This window comes from Anopheles moucheti, chromosome 3 (assembly GCF_943734755.1).
Source record: "Anopheles moucheti chromosome 3, idAnoMoucSN_F20_07, whole genome shotgun sequence".
NCBI classification, from domain to species: domain Eukaryota; kingdom Metazoa; phylum Arthropoda; class Insecta; order Diptera; family Culicidae; genus Anopheles; species Anopheles moucheti.
Window position 1 is genome coordinate 55,518,562 of NC_069141.1, and position 14,726 is coordinate 55,533,287.

Consider the following 14,726-nt stretch of genomic DNA (forward strand, 5'->3'; position numbering starts at 1 on the left):
GCTAATAGGTGTTTACAGTAAATCTGACACAACAAGTCGATCGAATCCATTTCGTCACGCCAATGGGGAGGTTAATTCTATTCCAACCCTACAGCAACAGCAACAGTGCCTTTCGCGGCCAGAGTTCCTGTGCAGAAGCATCATTCGCGAACAACGATCAATTTTAACAGCGATTTTTCGCAATCTTTAACGTCCGCTCGCATCATCTCGCTCGTGTTCTTTCACCAACCCCTCCGATCGATGGGAGGGCCATGTAGCGCCAGAAGCGCCTACTACTCCCGTTTTGGCCGATTGTGGTGCCGAAGGTTTCGCGTGAATTGTGCTGCAGGAAAATGAAAATGTCAAAGCAGCAAGAAAACCCCCCTGTCCTGTCTTTCCTGTCCTTATCGACAGGCGAAATCGTTCGTCTTTCTTGAACAATATGGTGGCGAATTTGGCTAGTTTTTTGTTTATCAAGACCTTTCGACCCAGCCACACTCACACACACACTCAGGAGCCACTTTCGATTTCATTCCATTTTCCCTTTCGGCAAGGGGACGAGTGAATTAAAATATGTTTTCCACTCGATTAGCATCAGAAATCATTTCGCCAATTCGACCCAACCGGTTCGGAGGACCGATTTGGTAAGTTGCTATATTTTTTTTTCACTCCTTCCCTTCGTTGCTGTGCTTTCTTTGGCCAACGATTGGGAAACGCTCGATCTCGATACCGCGCCTGTGGGGGGGATGGTGGTGCCTGCGAGGAGAAATTCAATAAATTTTATGCCCTGACTTTTACTTGCATCCGTTTCGGCGTGTCTGCACGCGCTCGACCATTCCATCATCGTGATTTTCCATTGGTCTCCGTGCCAATATAATACACAACACAAAACCTATCCCTTGGCTCTTCCTCGACTTCCCCTCCACTACGTTTGGCACAATGGTGCGTGTGTACCGCCTTCTTCTGGCCGATGGAGAGGACGATGTGTTTTTTTTGCTTTCTTGCGTTCCATTTTTGCAAGAGGCGTAATTGAATTTTCCGCTACTTTCTGGAAGGAAAATAAATTTCAGCCAATGCTTCGGTGCAGACGGGTGTGTGACGGTTTAGTGAAAGTAAAGATTTGTTTTCCTTGCTTATTCGTGCGTGGCAGCATCGGAGGCGAACGCGTACCGTCCGAACAATAGCTGCTTCAATGTTTGACTCATTTCCTTCTGGCATTTGGCTCTCTGGTGCGTGTACGCGCGTCAAGAAGGAATTAGCTTACGTCATCGGTGGCAGCAATATTGATCATCCATTGTGTCCAGTGGCGGGCGAGTGGTCCTTTCGGGGCATGTAAATGTACGAGCAGCACAGGCCGGATAACCGGAACCGGATGTGACAGAATTGTCGCTTCCTCCCTTGCTCAGAGACCGCCCAACACTCAGGGTCATTAATTGAAAGAACAATTCAGTGATGATATGAATTTTCCACCGCTTTTGTACTGCTCGATCACAATTAATAACAGTCACAGGATATATGGCCCGGAAGCAGCACTTTTGCATGAAAAATCGATTCAATCCGCTTTTGAAGTGAGATGAGTTGCTGGAAAATTATAGCATCCCAGCCATTACATTCTGATCGGTTGCTGTTTTCTCATTATCCGGAACATATTTATCACTAGGTGGAAATTGGCCACTTGTAGGATCTCTAGTAGGTATTGGTTAGCTTTTCCAACTGGTCAAACATTTAATTTTGCTGTACAATATATCTGCTGTACAAAGATTGTTAGAAATTATTTTTCAATCAATTCATGTATTTGTACTAAACCACTCTCAACTGTTTGGGTATCTTCAATAGAACCACCGGACAAGTCGAAATGTTCCAGTCGAAAATTGGAAAACTTTGAAAAAATACTCATTATTTTTTATTGCCATAACTTATAACTATAAGAATTATTACTATAGCAAAATTACTCAAAATAGGGTAATTTATCGATTATTGCACACTTAAGGCAACAGCGAATTAATTTCATATGTTTGGGACAAATTGAACTACCATTTTCATATCATGTATGTCTGTTGTACAACATTTTCGCTTAAAAAATATTATGGATTTTTAATTTAGCAGAATGTAGGTGTATAAAGTCAAGAAACAATGATTTTGAAACACTCTCACAAATCCAATTATTGCAAACCAACATAACATTTGATATCAAATTAGTGCACACTGCCTAAATCCTCGCATTCATTCATTGCAGACGCGTTGCGACCAATTATTATTTTATTTATTTTATTATTTTCATTTGTGTTTTTATTAATTATCATCACATGTTAGATGAGCTGGATTCTGACTCTTATAAATTTTATTGCATCATATTGTATTTTTTGTAACTGAAGAATTTCTTTTTCTATTTCGTAACAAGGCGAAACTTTACCGCCGGTTTTAAACTGTTAATATAAAAATGCTGTGTTGTGTTCTGTTAAGGATTGAGATAGGATCGGCCTGAAGTGGCCAAGCGGAATATGTAAACGGCGCTCACGAGCGAACCCGAATGGGAATAGAATTAAGAATAGCGATTAAGAGAAATATAGATTAGTATTGCTTTAGAACTAAACCAAATCGAACGCCAATTTAATTCTCGCCTACAATTTTCGTTAACATAAAATTTGGTCCTTCGAACCGGATACCATTAGTTTCTGATAAATTGGCAATCGGTCTAAGCAGTTGTGTAGTCGAAAAAAAAAGTAATGTCTAATACGGAAGAAACAACGTTTTCGCAAGTGCAAGCTACGTCGAGTCCGATCGAAACGCAATCCTCGATGGCGGGTACAATCGAGCGTTATCACGCTCACATAATACGCAGAATGGAATCGTTGAAAGCGGTGTTGGATTCAACTCCTGATGCTGATGTATCATATTTAAAAGAGTGTACGGAACAGTTAAAATCCATCGCGTCCTCCTTTGAGAGAAAATACACGGCGGTCATGGAAACCAGCAATTCTGTCCAGACAGAGGAGGAAGAGAGACAGTACGCAGAGTTTGAGCAACGACGCTTCGAGTTATCTGTAGTGTTAAAACGGCGCGAAGCGGCTTTGTGTGCGTCGGCTAGCGTTACGCATGTGTCAGATGTGTCAAACCCCAAATCGAAAGTGCGTTTACCAGAAATTCCGTTGCCTAAGTTCGAAGGCACGTTGGAAACTTGGCCGACTTTCCGTGACGCATTCAGTAGCATGATCGACCAGCATCCAAGTTTATCCGACGTAGATAAACTCATTTACCTGAAACGCGTGGTGTCTAAGGAGGCCGCTCAAGTGATCGAGGCAGTGGAAACCACAGCAGCCAATTATAACATCGCATGGGAACTACTTAAGAGTAGATACGAGAATAAGAAAGTGTTGGTGCGACGTTATCTGGAGGAACTCTTTTCAATTCCCTTGGCAAAACGTGAAAGCTTCGAGTCACTCACCAATTTGCTTGATGGCTTCGAGCGAGCCATCAAAATGGTCGAAAAGGTTGGTGTCGATACAAATGGCTGGAGTGTACTGCTAGCACACATGTTGTGCGATAGATTGGACGGGAATACTCGAAAGCAGTGGGAGATACATCACCGAAGCGTGGAAGTGGCCGAATACACTGAACTAGTGCAATTTTTGAAGCAGCATGTGGTAGTATTACAAGCATTGCCTCAGAGTAAGGAACCGGCTTTATCGAACACCCACATCCATCACGGAAGGCAAAAGCTGAAGCAGGCATGTGCAACCATGAAGGTCGATAACCTTGAGGAAAAATGTTTCTTTTGTGCTAAAGATTACCACTCAGCGTTTAAGTGTCAGACCTTTCGAAATCTTTCGGTTATGGAACGGTACAACATCGTCAAGGAAAAGGGGATTTGTATCAATTGTTTGGCAGCTGATCATCGCGTTAAAGAGTGTACATCGAGTACGTGTCGAGTATGCAAGTTAAAGCATCATACTATGCTGCACAGGTCGCCCGTACAATCCAAACCCTATGCGAGTACTACGGGAACAGCTGTTGATGGAGATCCTGCGCAACCATCCGAGTCGAATCGAGATAGAGAAACCCAGGCAGTGATGCTAACGCCAGCTGGTTCGCAAGCTGCACCGTTAACCACCACCACTGTCTTACTTCCGACAGTCCTAGTTACAGTTTGTGCAGCAAATGGAACCCAGACGATTGCACGAGCTCTACTGGATGGTGGGGCGCAGATAAATCTCATCACCGAACGATTAGTACAACGACTACGAGCACCCAGACAACGAGATCATCTAACAATTGGAGCTGTGGGCAGAGGCAACCAAACCTCATCACATTCGGTAAACGTAGTAATTGGTTCACAAGTTACTAATGTTCGTTATCCTTTAAGGTTGCACGTTCTGACGGAAATCATGTGGAATCTTCCGCCAGCTAAAGTGGATCAGCAACTTTGGAAAATACCGAAGAACATTAGGCTAGCCGACCCGACTTGTGGTGAAGTTGGTAACATCGATATGCTTCTTGGCAGAGAGGTGTACAATGACATACTGATGGATGGAGTATTGAGACTTCGATCGCAGTGTGACAATTTACTGCTGCAGGAGACCCAACTGGGTTGGATTGTTTCGGGAAGGACATCGGGACTTCAGAGTCAACAACCACATGTAGTGAACCTTACCTGTAGCGGACCAGCGTTAGATGAACAACTGACTAAGTTTTGGGAAATTGAGTCATGTCACACATCGAGTACTTTATCACCAGAAGAATCGAAATGTGAAGAAATATTCGAAGGCACTACTACTAGAGGGCCAGATGGAAGATACATAGTGGCACTTCCAAAGGATCCTGTTAAGATCAAGATGTTAGGCTCATCTTACAACATAGCTAAACGACGACTCCAATCGTTGAGCCGTCGGCTTAATGCCAACCCTGAATTAAAGGTGCAATATCAGGAGTTTTTGAATGAATATCTGCGATTAGGTCACATGGTAGAAGTCAATCCTGATCCTGAAGATGAATCGATTACCTATTACATGCCGCATCACTGCATCGTGCGACCGGATAGTCTTACAACGAAATTACGAGTGGTTTTCGATGCCTCTTGTTCTAGTGAGTCCGGAGTATCCTTAAATGATGCCTTATTAGTCGGTCCTGTAATCCAAGAAGATCTATTGAGCATCATAATGCGCTTTCGTTTGCCAAAATATGCGCTGACGGCGGACATCGAAAAGATGTATCGGCAAGTATGGATAGCAGAAGCAGACCGTCCGTTACAACGTATTATTTGGCAAGATACAGAATATGGTGGAATTCGCTCTTATCAACTGAATACGATTACATATGGAACATCATCAGCTCCATACTTGGCCACCAAGTGTCTTCAAACGCTGTCGAAAGAGGCGAAGGTATCGCATCCTGTTGCTTCACAAATCTTATCGACAGACTTCTACATGGACGACATGATTAGTGGTGCAGACACGGTGGAAGATGGAAAACAATTATGTAACGAGATGTGCGAGTTGTTGCAGTCTGCTGGTTTTCCTCTTAGGAAGTGGGCTTCCAATTCAAAGCAGATTTTGAATACGCTTCCAGCCCAGCTTCGCGAGATGGGTTCGGAGCTTTTGATAGATCCGAACAAGTCGATTAAAGCCCTTGGCTTAAAATGGTCCCCAGCAGAAGATAGCCTAGGTTTCAACGTACCCAAATGGAATTGTGACCAACAAATTTCTAAACGCAGTGTTGTCTCCGAGGCTGCGCGCTTGTATGATCCATTGGGACTAATCGGGCCAGTCATTGTGCTCGCAAAATGTTTCCTGCAAGAACTGTGGGAGAAAAAGATTGATTGGGATCAACCGCTTGAAGAAGAATTGCGACAACGGTGGCGACTTTTTAAGCAAGACATTAGTCATGTAGCAGATATCAAGGTCCCACGTCGAGTGATGGCGGAAAATGCGGAAAGTATTGAACTACACGGCTTTAGTGATGCGTCAGAAAAGGCGTATGGTGCCTGCATCTATGTGCGAACTACATCGGAAAATGGTAGCATAAATGTAGAACTGTTATGTGCAAAGTCCAAGGTAGCACCCATTGAAAATGGAAAAAAGCAGAAAAGAGTTACTCTTCCAAGACTCGAATTGTCGGGCGCGTTATTATTGTGTCATTTGTGGCAGAAAGTACAGAGCAGCTTAAAACGCGACATTAAAAGCATTTTTTGGGTTGATTCAACGATAGTGTTGCATTGGATAGCTGGACATCCTTCTCGATGCAAGCCGTTCGTCGCTAATCGAATATCGGAGATTCAGCACATAACAGACAAGAGTTGTTGGTACCATGTATCGGGTGAAGACAATCCAGCAGACATAATATCCCGAGGAATGAGACCTAGCCTATTGAGGTGTAATGAAACCTGGTGGCATGGACCTAAATGGCTAAGTCAACCAATCAACTGGATGGATCATACGAATTTACCAAATGCTGTGTTTTCTGCCGAAGAGCTGGAAGAACGGTCTGTAGCGATGACTATTAGCAATAGTGTGGCGAATCCCATTTTCCACCTACGATCATCGTATCCAGCGTTAAGGAGATTGGTGGCATATATCCTTAGATTTCGGTACAATAGCCAACGTGTAAATCAAACCCAGCGTCGAAAGGGAGTACTGTCAAGCCATGAACTACAGCAAGCCGAAATCACACTCATTCGAATGTCACAAGCCGAAACCTTTGCAGAAGATATCGCTAACATCAGACGAGACGGACAAGTGAAGCATAAGTCTAGCTTAAAAGCACTTGCTCCCTTATTGCGAGATGGTATATTACTTATCGGTGGTAGACTAAGAAACGCTCCAGTATCAGAAACACGCAAACATCCGATAATACTGGACTCAAAGCATCCTTTAACTATCCTCATTATGCAATCTTACCATCAACAACTCTTGCACGCAGGCCCGCAACTACTAATAGCTACTGTTCGGGAAAAATATTGGCCTTTGCGAGTGCGCAATCTAGCGCGGAGGGTGGTACATGATTGTGTGAAATGCTATCGCAGCAAACCTACAACGATGGAGCAGATAATGGGTGATTTGCCGTTAGAAAGAGTCACTCCGACAGCGACATTCGCTAACACCGGAATTGATCTGTGTGGACCGCTATGGTATCGACTAGCACCAAGGAAAGCCACAGCTTTAAAATGTTTCGTCGCAGTGTTCATCTGTCTGGTGACAAAGGCAGTACACTTGGAACTAGTAGCAGATTTGTCAACCCAGGCGTTCATTGCTGCACTGAAGCGTTTTGTAGCAAGGCGCGGGAAACCCAGAACGATCTCCTGTGATAATGCCAAAAATTTTCGTGGAGCTGAACGAGGTTTGAAGGAGTTAGCTGATCTTTTCAAAATGCAGCAAGCAAATCATGCTGTAACAGCCCATTGCCTCAACGAAGGGATCGACTTTAAGTTTATTCCTCCACGCGCACCGAACTTTGGAGGTTTATGGGAAGCGGCAGTCAAAAGTTTCAAAAAACATTTAAAAGCAACAATTGGCACAACAATCCTGTTAAAAGAAGACCTCGAGACGCTCATCATCCAGATCGAAGCCTGCTTAAACTCACGACCACTCAGCCCAATGTCATCCGACCCCGAGGATTTAGAGGTACTTACCCCTGGGCATTTCCTTATTAATCGTAGTTTGGTGTCCATTTTAGAACCATCGTATGCAGACATCAACATTAATAAATTGGACCGATGGCAAAAGAATCAAGAGTTCCTGCGTCGCGTATGGAAACAGTGGCAAACCGATTACTTGTCGGGACTACAACCGCGAACGAAATGGAGGGGCAAACGAGACAACATAGAGGAAGGGACAATGGTTCTCGTGAAAGAAGATAATTTACCTCCGCTTAAATGGGCCATTGGCAGGATTACGCAAATATACAAGGGCCAAGATAATAACGTGCGGGTCGTTCAGGTTAAGACAAAAGACGGAGTGTATCGACGTGCAATTTCGAAACTTTGCATATTACCGGGGCAAGGCAAGGGTGAATTTGAAAAAAAGGAGTAGAAAGTTAGAGACCTTTCCACGGGGGGCGAAATGTTAAGGATTGAGATAGGATCGGCCTGAAGTGGCCAAGCGGAATATGTAAACGGCGCTCACGAGCGAACCCGAATGGGAATAGAATTAAGAATAGCGATTAAGAGAAATATAGATTAGTATTGCTTTAGAACTAAACCAAATCGAACGCCAATTTAATTCTCGCCTACAATTTTCGTTAACATGTTCAATAAAGTAGGATCGATCAATTTTGTTTAATCCTGTTATTAAACAGTGGACGAAAATAGTTTTACAAAAGATGACTATTTATGTTACATAATCTTGAGAATTATCTTTATTTGTTGACTTTCAATCAAAATATATCGTTGAGATGGTGAAATGGTACCACGTAGATCGATACGGTGAAATAAACTATATTTCGTGATGCAGAATTTGTAACTGCTTGTGTGTTAAGTAACTCATTCGATTTTACTAGTGCCGTAGTAGGCAATTTGTCTTAATTGCGTTTCAATTTATTGCCGCTTAGTTGTCCGAAAATGCATATTCTGCTCAAATGAGGTCTTGTTGCCTCGATTACTCCATATAACTATCCTTCTTGCTACTGCTTTCTCTATCAACATTGCGCCTTATTATGTGTGGCATCTAGAGAACGTGATGATAGAGCTTATCAATAGTTTATATTATAGAACTGCCAATAAAAACGCTTACAATTTTGATAATATTATGATTAATGAATGGAAGAACAATGTTACTGTCATACTTAGTGGACTTATTTGTCTTTTACACGTGGGGTGTATTTGTTATATGTTACAATAGATAATCAATAGACCAATGATTTTGCTTGATTAATATGCTAAACATTACTTTTGCGTATTTAAACAATTGTGCTTATGAAGGGTAATTCATTGTTGAATGAAGCTTACGAAAAGTTGAATAAATCCATCAACATCGAGATTGCATTGGTAAGCATTCATTTGTGATTTGACATGGAGGACGTTGTTCATTTCCAGCCCCAATTAAGATAGATAGTTTTCACAGTCGTGTCGATTTACAGATTTTCCGAAAGCCCTTCAGCACCTCTCAAACCGAACAATAGTAATTTATTGATAAAAATGAGAAAATCACTAACCATCCATCACACGATTCTCCCACAAAAATAGGGGCGGACGAGAAGCTTGTGCTTCAACCATTTCAGCACCAGGACATACCGATTCCGATTAGATTCCGGTCGTCGGGTAAGCAGTGCAAGCAATGGATCTGCATCCGTTCCGTTCGCTTTGTCCTAATGACAGAGTATGTGCGAATTAAATGTAAAACATTTACACCATCCGTTACATCCATCCCTTTTTGGCCCAGTCCGGTGTCGGATCATCACAGTGTGGATCAGTTGCTCAGTAAATGCATCGTCTCGTGCATGTGAATGAATACCGAACGATGCCAAAATCGATAGCTATGCAAAGAAAGGCAAGATTTGAAATATTTGCTACCAAATCAGAACGAAAAGTAGCAGTGTTTGCTATTTAGTTGTTGAGGTAAACCTGTCTACTGTCTACGGATAGATTTGGTGCGTATGTGTCCGATTTGTGGATAGTGAATCAAGCTGACTGTGGGATGCATAACAGGAATGGGAATGTTAAATTCTGCAATTTCCTGCTAAATGTAAATGAAAACAAAAGCCATTTGTGGCGATGCCGACAGGCGCCCCAAACCCGTCCTTGGAGGGAATGGACTCGTTGTGTAATGGTAACGTCATCCCACCGCTCTCGTCACTGCCCGCTACCAATCGCACACGGCTTCGTGCGGACAAAGGAAAGCAGGATGCATTTGTTGGAATCCGGACGAACAAATCCCACTCCAGTGTCGGAAGGTCCTGTTCGAATGCGGTGATGGCTGACCATCCCCCCGCCGGTCATCCCCTACCCGCAGCCGAGAATGCGAGAGCGCATAATTCAATTTATATTTATGCATTTGCATCTGTAAATATATGTGCGCACGATGCCCATTTCGCTGTCGGGCCCACAGATTTATATGAAGTGATTATTTAATGTGCGCGCCGTTTCCACCTCGCCTGGCTGGACCGGGAGAGACCTCGCCGTAGCGTTTATATTTGTTCTTCATCCGAGTCCTTAAGCGCACCACAATTGTATGTGTGTGTGTGTGTGTGTGTGTGTGTGTGCGGGGTTTATGGCAATCCATCCACTGTTTTGAGTGGACCCCGGGCGCGCTGGCCGACGAATTCCGGGGGGCACTTATATTGCGGTAGGATTACGGAAAGTATTAACGCCACCGGAGAGAGCAATCGGTTTGTCGGTTTCGACAGTCATCTTTGTTCGAGAAAAAAAAAAGCACGCAGATGACCCTCTGTTCACACTGCACTTTTGTGCATTTATCCCCTGCAACACACAAACACACGCGCGCAGCAAGCCATGAAATTGTCATCGTTACACAATGCTGCATGCATTTTGTAGCGTTGTCGATGTTGTACCCGGTTTGTGCTTGGATGTGTGTAGCAATTGTCATTTTAATGAGGAATAAAACGTTGCCTTTTAGTGGGTACTTGTGCATTTGTTTAACGTGCGTTACATTGGAAACTCGTTACACAAATTCTTCCAACCCGTTTGAGTCAGAGCGTCGGCCCATGTTTGGAGCAACTCCTACGCCTGTGGGGTGGATTTAATTTTTGAGCCAAAAGTTAATACGATAACAAGCAGCACGACGACGATACGCGAGCAGCTCTCAAGCGACGGATTACCGTTTATCGTTGCGCGGGAATTTTGGGCCACTTTGGAGCTTTAATTATAATCCACCATTATGATTAAAATGTTAAAAATTAATAGCTGGACATTTGGTGGATTTGGTTGTTTTTTTTTGTTTCATACACGTACCAAAGCATTCAATTCATTTAATGATCATTACGCGGAAACATTACGAGCGCTTCGCGCTGTTAGCCATGATGGTTTGGCCATAAAAGATTAGATGCCCGTCCGCATTAGTAAGAAAAAAAAATATGCTTCGCCAGTGTGCACGCTGGATGTAACGATCGTTGGAAAACGGCGAATGTGATACATAAATTTTCGAACGCGATTGACCGGCGGAAGAAAGCGGCCCCAAAAGGAAAGGAACCACAGCAGACATCCAAGCGCACACATTGTCCAACAATGGGAAAGAAGTTTGGCGCGCACCAGTCCAGATGGGGTTTTAATTGAATTCCGGCCAGCCAGCCAGCCAACGCCGGGGATCGATCGATCGAAAGCTGTGCTTGCGGTTGCTTACGCCAGTATGCCACAAATCTTCCGCCGGTGCCTTATTGAAGCTGTTGGCGAATAGTTTTGCTCATTAATTGCTTCCTGCCCTTTTTACTTTATGTGTCTGGGGTTGGGTGGGTGGTGGACTAGCGCAAATTCTTACAGACGCGCAAACCAGAGGAAAAAATGGCGCGTCGATGTGTGTGCCTGGTTTGTCCGGGTTGGGAATTTAGAGTGCTTAGTTTGCGATAAGTGTAGCAATGTTTGAATAGCGTAATTACATCACCGGTCTTGCAGACGTAATTCACCACAGAAGAAAACTTCATTGTAGTTTCCCATCCCGGCTGTGGAGGTTGATGACGTCGATGAAAATACATTAAACGTTAATTATATTTTTATGGTGCAAATAAAAATAATCTTTTAGTCAAGACGAAGACATATACGGGTAGAATCATAACCTCATCATAACACATATGTTCAATGTTCAAATGTGTGTTTATTTTTTCAAACCATTGATCTGCCATTTCTAGAAAACTCCAAATTTGTTAAAAATTTAATAGATAAAAAAATAGAAAAAAGAGGTTTAAAATTAGCTTTAGACGAATTTGTAGCGGTTAAACTCCAGCAACTAAACATAGCATATAAACGTAAACGTAACGTAACTGTCAGTCAAGCTAAAATTTGACAGTTCAGTGACAGACGGAAATAAAAAAGGAGTGGACGCACAGCGACATTAACCACAGGCGAATTCACGTGTTCTTTTATTAATGCGCAAAGAAACCAGAGAGTATCGCATTACATTTTCTCCACAAAATTAACTAGAGGTTGTTTAAGCTATAAATTTTATTTAATTTCTTCCAATGTGACACCTTTTGGCAACTCTTTAAATTTAATGTGTCTTTTTTGTGACCAAAACTTACTTTTTCATCGTTAAATTTCCGCCATTTTTGTCCTTAATTGAAATTATCAACAGCCGTAGAAAGTATGCTCAAGTACTTATTGCTCTAGCTTCGAAATTTAATAAAATTCGCAATGCCGTATTACATTATTGTCATCATTCGGTTAAATCCTCTTAATGTTTTTGTAATTAATCCACTACATGTTTGCTTCTCAAAATCTCCTGATGGAAATGCCTTTATCAACCAGCGTTGTATCAAGCACTGAGTGACATCAAGCCTTGTTAAGTCGAAAAAAAGCGACACATTTCGAAATTAGGACAAAACTCCCCCACTAATAAAGGTCGTCTGAGTAAACTTTTATCCATGATTTGATTAAAAATTTCATCATCGTTCCCCGTATTGCATACCCATTCGACAAGGCGGGCGTACCAACCGAGATCAGGAACAGTAAACGGTGTGCCGGGTTTTTCATGTTGTTTACTTTCCATTTAACCTTCACGGGGGCTAGTTTTGCCCGCTAGTGTTTTGCTAGTAGTTTTCTGTTCGTATCTTTTTTTTACTCACCTTCGTGTTTCAGCATGTAGCAAGAGGAGGAACTGTGTGTCATTTTTTGTTCGAATTCCTGTTCACAAAAAAAAAATACAAACACAGATTTTAGACGAAATTCGAAGTACCTCAACATCATCACCCACACACACACACAGAATCGAGGCCATTCGAAAGGGTAAAAGTTTATTGCAGCTTCCTCTACATAGGTCAGCTGGTTCTCACTCTTAGTATGATGGATGGTTTCCCGTTTTTTTGCCTCTCATTTTTTTCCGCCAAACGTTCATCCTTGCTTTTATCTGATAGCGTTTTTATCACAAGTCCAGCTAAAGACTCTCATGGAAATTAATTAACAGTCGTGCTTTCGTCGCAGATTCTCGGTTATAAAGGTTTTACGTCGTGTTCCTCCATTAATAAAAAAAATACGTTAGTGTAGTTATAGCAAAGCAGAAACTATGTATAAGTGAGTTTTTGTGTGATTTTACTAACTTTTTACTCTTTCCATTCTTTTGCCATTTGCAGGGATCGTGTGTTTAAGCTGAACTTGAAAAATGTCAGCATGACATCATGTGAGGTAAGTGTTGAAACGAAATACTAAATGTTTACTATGAATTGTTTTAAAAGGAACAATTGATTTTTGGGATTGGTTTAAACATTATAACAGAAAAAAGTGTGTTATTTTTTACATCTCCAACAAAGTTATTAATTAAATCCCTCGTCATGTTTCCGAACAGCGCTCATGAGCCCAAAAGTCGGCCTTGCTTTTCAAAATCTTTCTAAACTTTGACAAACATTGTACGTGACGTTGAGACGCCTAATTTATGCTTACAAACTTGTCTTCATAAGGTTGAAGGATGAAATTGATTAATTGCTGCAAGCCGTCGGTTTTAGCAAATTAGTCGGCCGGTTTTATCGCTTCCAAGCGGGAACATTCGAGGGTCAGTTTCAGTCCTTCAGATAGCATCGTACCGAAGGGGAGAGTGAACAGAACGACCGAAACTGTTCGCAATCAAAGCGAATAATACTGTTCGGGTCAAGTAATTTTTGCCCGTCCTCTTAAAAGGTTTCAAAAATTAAAAAAAACTGTAATAATAACATATAAAAAATGATTTAATTTTGAACGCTTTTCCGGATTTGTATTTTTTTTTCTGATTACACGGAAAAGAAAATCTGATTGTTGTTTGGATCATCCAATCCTGTGTTGTTGACCTTCGTTACAAGTTCACCGAGAAAAACTTTTAACATTTTTATCTTCCTGAAAGAAGAAATTGTCTTTGTAAACCGATGCCCCCCTGTTTTTCCTTGCAATTTTCCATTCAGGAAAAAAAAAGATTCTTTTCACGCCCCCGGAACACACAGCCAAAGCACCAAACTGTGACCGAAATTTTTCTTCATCGAAAAAGGGAAATTGTTGTAGTAAAGCGTGAAAATAGCAACGATAAATTAGATTTATGATTATTGTTATTGTTTCTACCTCGCTCCCATGCCCTCTTTCTTTCCGGCCGTTTTCCATTCCGTGGTGTGTTTTCTTTCTCGAATAAAGGGGTTTCTCCGTTTGCTTGCTTGTGGGTGACAGCGAACGGTGGTGATGTTCAAGATCGGTGGTGGTGTTGCTGTTGTGACAAGGAAAAGATGGAAAAATTTAAATTACCGGACGTGCCGGTATGCAGCAGCGAGCTGGACCAACTCTTTGTTCCTCCTCACCCGTGAACGGTCGACGCGCCCCGACCGTTTGTTTGCTTGTGCTCTCGGCCCCGTGACGAAATGGCGTTGAAATATATTTCCTCTGTCGCGAAGCGGCAGTTTGCAAAAGGAAACTGGAAATGAATCTTATCCCGGCGGTATGCCGCCGCCGGGTGGTTCTATGTCATTTTAATTGCAGCGGAAGCGACAAAGTTTGAAGTTTCTATTGCTTACAATTAGCTTAAACTATCCGTTTTATGTGCCATTTTCATTTGACGCATGACTTGATTTTAGAAGCATTACACTTTGAAGTTTACCGATTTAAAGCAGCACGTTCCGTCGTGTGTTTCCATTGAAGT

At 42.3% G+C, this 14,726-nt stretch overlaps 1 protein-coding gene across 1 annotated transcript in view; it reads left to right on the top strand.

Moving 5' to 3' along the window:
• The window catches only part of LOC128300300 (semaphorin-2A-like), a 323,718-nt gene that overhangs the window by 182,352 nt on the left and 126,640 nt on the right, over positions 1–14,726 (top strand). The window contains exon 3 of the mRNA XM_053036319.1: positions 13,207–13,258. Within this exon, the coding sequence (XP_052892279.1) occupies positions 13,207–13,258 (52 nt within the window). The remainder of the gene's footprint in view (positions 1–13,206; positions 13,259–14,726) is intronic.